The sequence below is a fragment of the Podarcis tiliguerta genome (genome assembly GCF_965153285.1).
Source record: "Podarcis tiliguerta genome assembly, chromosome: 17".
NCBI lineage: Eukaryota > Metazoa > Chordata > Lepidosauria > Squamata > Lacertidae > Podarcis > Podarcis tiliguerta.
Window position 1 is genome coordinate 22,658,559 of NC_139550.1, and position 6,000 is coordinate 22,664,558.

Sequence of the window (6,000 nt, forward strand, 5' to 3'; positions counted from 1 at the left end):
TAGATTCGCAAAGTGAAAGGGATGTAATGAGAGATTTCAAAACACACCCTGATATTGTAGGTGTGTCAAATTTATTTGCAAAGCGCCCCGGGGAACAAAATTGGGAGTCCTTTTCTCAGCAAATTCTCAGACGGTAGATGTGCTACTTCTGAACCGAGTTAGGAACAGTCGCATTATGGCCATCAATATCATCATTATCGAAAAGATTTATTACACCAATCTAAAATGTATATTGGACTCAAGCAAACAGCTGCAAAGTTATCTGCCTGCACCTTCCCCGCAACAAATTCTCAAAAAATAATGTGACAGGCAGGAGTCCATCATAACAAGCTGCATCGCCGGGTGACTTCTCTGGAACAAAATGAACAGAAGATTCCAGGATCAAACGAGACAAGGGAAAAGGATTTTGCAATCTGACCTATTCTTGGTGCATTACAGAAGTTCACTGACATCCTCTGACAGACCCTCCTGAATAACTGAAGGAGTCTTACCTGAAAGCATGAAGCTGAACCCGCAGAAAACCAGAAGTGGCAAAACAGTCCCTGCTTTGCCAAGTATATCCATCCAGTTCACGGAATAACAGATGCCCCTTTCAGTGGTAAAAGACCCCTTAGTCGTTGCTCTTTGCTTGCATCGTCAGAGCGATGCTCGCCGGCCCAGGAAGCAACAAGTTAACTGCAAGACCGAGAGTGGGCTAGAACAAAACTCTGTGGCTGTCTGAGCAAGCAAAGGGAGTTTTAAGTTCCTTTTTCCTGTTTCCTCTGTAGATTAGGATGGGGAAAGGCAGGATCTTAAAGGCATTATGCATCAGCAGGATTCGAGAGGCTCTCTGCGAGCTCCATCCATCTCCTACATCTAAACACTTATCTGCAGCTCTGGGGAGCGGGAAAGAGGACTGCACTTTGAGAACCCCCAGCAGGTCACGGCCAGCGCTGTCAGAAACAATAGGGACATCCTCTAATAGGAAGAATTAAGAGAATAACAAGCCCCTCCGCCTATGTGTGGTATGTGAAAATGTGCCAGTCCACCTCCTCTTCTAATTACTCCCAGAGATACTATTCAAACTTTCAGGCCCCCATAAAAAGCTTTTAGGGTGGGGTAGAGGGGGGGGGGAATCCTTTTGTTTTCTTGATTTATCTGTTTATAATGGCTAACTTCTGGGTTCCCGGGGGTCATTCGAGTCTCCAGAACCTGATCTGGAATCCCCCAGGGTTCTCATTGATGGTCAGGTTCTGTAAGAAGCAAAGCTGGCATCATACTTAGCAGTTCTTAGCTTTTCAGCTACCTGAGAGGGAAAAGTAGGTGGGGGGGTGCGAGATTGATTTTTTAAGGGCTAGGGGAGGGAGGGGAGGGTGATTTGATGCGCTGCTTCCTGAAAGATCACCTTAGAAGTAAGATCAGCATACACGCTGTTTAGAAAGCAATGTAGCAAATATGCCCTTGTGGGGGGCCGGACTATATTTTGGAAAAGAAAAAAAAATGAACGAATTCCTATACCCCACAAATTACCCAGAGATGCATTTTAAATAGAAGCACACATTCTGCTCATGTAAAAACACCAGGCAGGCCCCACAAATAACCCGGAGATGCATTTTAAATAAAAGAACACATTCTACTCGTGTAAAAACACGCTGATTCCCAGACAGTCCACAGGCCGGATTGAGAAGGTGATTGGGCCAGATCCGGCCCCCGGTACTTAGTTTGCCTACCCACGGTCAAGAGATTAGCAAAGGAGACAAAGAGCTACAACAAAATGTTGCAGCATGGAGGGTCTTGTTCACTGTTCCGGTCAGCCAGTCATGCTCTTTTCACAGATTTCCCATCCCATTTCCCCTCCTCTCAGTTTCTTCCCCGGCTACATTTCCAGCTGAGAACTGAGCTCACATGTGATAAGCAAAGAGCTGCCAGATGTTTCTAAGCAGCACTGGTTGGCTTTGAGTGAGCAGAATTAAGCTGTTAATTTGGTGAGGGTTGGTTTTATTTTCTCTGGATACTTATGTCTGCTTTGGGGTGGGTGGGTGGGCGGGCAGCAATTTGCCTGAATTGTAGGCTGGGCAGAGCAGCAAATCTCGGATATATTTCTCCCAAACAGAACTGCTCCAACATGATGTTTTGGGGACATGGAGGTCAGAGGCAGCACTAGCTGTTCCGGCACCTGGGGGCGGGGCGAGCATCCCAGGGGGTGGGGCTGTGATGTCACCCCCCCAGGGATGACACCCAGGGCAAACCGCACACACCCCTTCCTCCCTCGGTGATGGAGGTGATTCAGAAGATCAATTCCATTTTTCCTTTTAGGTCAACATCAAATAGCATTCTCTGATGCTACAATGACACTGGGAGGTTAAATACACATTAAAAGTGCAATCCCATGCACATTTACACCGAAGTAAGTTGTTTTTATAATGTTGCACTATTTTAGTGTTGTTAGCCGCCCTGAGCCCGGCTTCGGCTGGGGAGGGCGGGATATAAATAAAATTTATTATTATTATTTATTACTACTGTGCCCAGATGCTTGGGACACGGGTGGCGCTGTGGGTTACACCACAGAGCTTAGGACTTGCTGATCAGAAGGTCAGCAGTTCGAATCCCCGCTACAGGGTGAGCTCCCGTTGCTCAGTCCCTGCTCCTGCCCACCTAGCAGTTCAAAAGCACATCAAAGTGCAAGGAGATAAATAGGTACTGCTCCGTCGGGAAGGTAAACGGCGTTTCCATGCGCTGCTCTGGTTTGCCAGAAGCGGCTTAGTCATGCTGGCTACATGACCCGGAAGCTGTACGCCAGCTCCCTCGGCCAATAAAGCGAAATGAGCGCCGCAACCCCAGAGACGGCCACGACTGGACCTAATGGTCAGGGGTCCCTTTACCTTTACCTTTTTTAAGTCCTACTGTATCCAGTGGAACTTACTTCCAGATAAGTGGATATAGGATCGAAGCCAAAGGCTGGAATCATGAACATGCTTACTAATGAATAAACCCCACTGAACACAGTGGGACTTATTTCTGTGTAAGCACGAGAATATTGAGCTGTGAAGTCGCCGAATTATTCTAATGATCTGCTAAATAAGAGCGTTAAAAATCATCTGGAGTGTCTTCTGCTGAATTTGCATACAAATTTATTAATGGGCAGCAGTCTGTTTCAGTGATCATATCTCTATTTTCAAGACGATTGATGTCGTGTTGTTTAAAGGGGTTGTTTTTTTTATAAAAAAAACCCTGCAAGTACTCCAGAGGAGAATTTTTGCACAACAGGTAATCTTTCCTATGAGTGGGTTTTTTTTTCAGCCACCAGAATCTACGACTATGCACTATTCTATGTGGGAACCTGCCCTTAGCTGAATGTAAAACACAGCTTTGCAAACTATAAACTGCATTTTGGTGGGGAGGCGGGTGGAATTTGCAGGATCAACACCCGCATGCGATGCTCCATTTGCACGGCATAATTCCAGAAGACCCAAGAGGTTTATCCCAGCTCATTTCCTCCTGCTACTATCTCCTCCGAGAAGTTAAAAGAAGCTAAGTTTGGTTCGGCGTTATGCATATCCTGCTTTGGAAACAGTAACAAATGCCAAAAGCCACAAGAGAACAAAAGGCAGATTTTTCGAGAGCTCGGAGACATGCTTGTGCCCTAGAATCCTATTTCTGTACAACAAAGTTGTCCAAGTTTCCCCAGGGCAAAAAAAAGCAAGTATTCCTCAGTATGTCTAAGAGGAAATAAAGATGGACAGTTTACAAGGCGGTTGCTCACTCTTGCTCTCAGCCAAGGAGGAGGAGAAGGTGATAAAGAATGGAAGAATAATAAGGCCAAGTGGGTTATACCAGCGATGGGGAACCTTTGGCCCTGCAGAAATTGTTGGCCAGGGAGGTTGCATAGTGGTGGCAGGTAGCAAAAATGGAACCCGGTCAAATTGAGCGAGTTTTGATATCGAGCGCCTGGTCCATATTTTGCATCAGGGCAGGGCTGGATTTAGGTTTGATGAGGCCCTAAGCTACTGGACTACTGCAATGCACTCTATGTGGGGCTACTTTTGAAGGTGACCTGGAAACTACAACTAATCCAGAATGCGGCAGCTAGACTGGTGATGGGGGGTGGCCGCCAAGGCCACATAACACCGGTCCTGAAAGACCTCCATTGGCTCCCAGTACATTTCCAAGCACAATTCAAAGTGTTGGTGCTGACCTTTAAAGCCCTAAATGGCCTTGGCCCAGTATACCTGAAGGAGCGTCTCCACCCCCAGCCCAGACACTGAGGACCAGCGTTGAGGGCCTTCGGGTGGTTCCCTCACTGCGAAAAGCCAAGTTACAGGGAACCTGGCAGAGGGCCTTCTCGGTAGTGGCACCCACCCTGTGGAACGCCCTCCCACCAGAAGACATCTGAAGGCAGCCCTCTTTAGGGAAGCTTTTTATGTTTAACAGACCACCGTATTTTAATACTCTGTTGGAAATCCAGCCAGATGGGCGGGGTATAAATAATAAATTCTATTCTATTCTATTCTATTCTATTCTATTCTATTCTACTGAAGGTAATGGGGTCCTTTATATGTCCAGCTGTCCTTTGTCAACAACAATTTGTTGCTGCTTTTTTGTGTTGAATATATGCTATATGGTAATTTATGGACCTCATAGGTATCTAAAGTCATTTGCACATGCAGAATGTGGGCACCCTATATGTATAGAAATGAGCAAACTGGTGATATTTTAGGGAGCAGGCTAGCAGGCGGGGCCCATGACTTACATCATAGGAGCCTAAAGGTAAAGGTAAAGGTACCCCTGCCCGTACGGGCCAGTCTTGACAGACTCTAGGGTTGTGCGCCCATCTCACTTAAGAGGCCGGGGGCCAGCGCTGTCCAGAGACACTTCCGGGTCACGTGGCCAGCGTGACAAAGCCGCATCTGGCGAGCCAGCGCAGCACACGGAAATGCCGTTTACCTTCCCACCAGTAAGTGGTCCCTATTTATCTACTTGCACCAGGAGGTGCTTTCGAACTGCTAGGTTGGCAGGCGCTGGGACCGAGCAATGGGAGCGCACCCCGCCGTGGGGATTCGAACCGCCGACCTTTTGATCGGCAAGCCCTAGGCACTGAGGCTTTTACCTACAGCGCCACCCGCATCCCTATCATAGGAGCCTACTCAACGCAAAACACCTATCATAGGAGCCAACTCAACGCAAAACCCTGTTGCTGTATGCAGGTTTTATTTTATTTGTTTTTTTATCTTATACAGTGGTACCTCGATTTAAGAACAGCCCTGTTTATGAACGATTCGGTTTATGGACTCCGCAAAACTGGAAGTAGTGTCCTGGTTTGCGAATTTTACCTCAGTCTAAGAACGGAAGCCGAATGGTGGAAGGGCATTAGTGGCGGGAGGCCTCATTAGGGAAAACGTGCCTTGGTTTAAGAATGGTTTTGGTTTAAGAACGGACGTCCGGAATGGATTAAATTCGTAAACCGAGGTACCACTGTATTTTGGAAATATACATCCAGTTGTTTTTTTCCTTTAATTTTTTTTGGGGGGCCCCCAAGAGAGTGGGGCCCTATAGTTTTTTTAGCTTATACAGTGGTATCTTGGGTTAAGAACTTAATTTGTTCTGGAGGTCTGTTCTTAACCAGAAACTGTTCTTAACCTGAAGCACTACTTTAGCTAATGGGGCCTCCCGCTGCCGCCGCGCAATTTCTGTTCTCATCCTGAAGCAAAGTTCTTAACCTGAGGTACTATTTCTGGGTTAGGGTTAGAGTCTGTAACCTGAAGCGTCTGTAACCTGAAGCGTCTGTAACCCAAGGTACCACTGTACATAAATCTGGCACTGCATCAGGGTTTGACAACCTTTTTTGATCAGTGGCAACACTTGTAATTTTGGGAAAAGAAAAAAAAAAGTGCTACGGGTGCCAGTCACAAAATGGCTGTCATGTGGGGGAGTGGAGGGGGGGTGGCATATTACAAAATGAATCCAGTGGGAGCATGACACAGAACTGGAAATTTCTGGAGACCCTTTGCAGGCACCATAGGA

At 46.8% G+C, this 6,000-nt stretch overlaps 1 protein-coding gene across 1 annotated transcript in view; it reads right to left on the bottom strand.

Annotated features, from left to right (window-relative positions):
- TEK (TEK receptor tyrosine kinase) overlaps positions 1–929 on the bottom strand; it is a 51,321-nt gene extending 50,392 nt beyond the window's left edge. Inside the window, exon 1 of the mRNA XM_083419540.1 lies at positions 492–929. Within this exon, the coding sequence (XP_083275666.1) occupies positions 492–564 (73 nt within the window). The 5' untranslated portion in view covers positions 565–929. The remainder of the gene's footprint in view (positions 1–491) is intronic.
- Between the last annotated feature and the right edge of the window lie 5,071 nt (positions 930–6,000).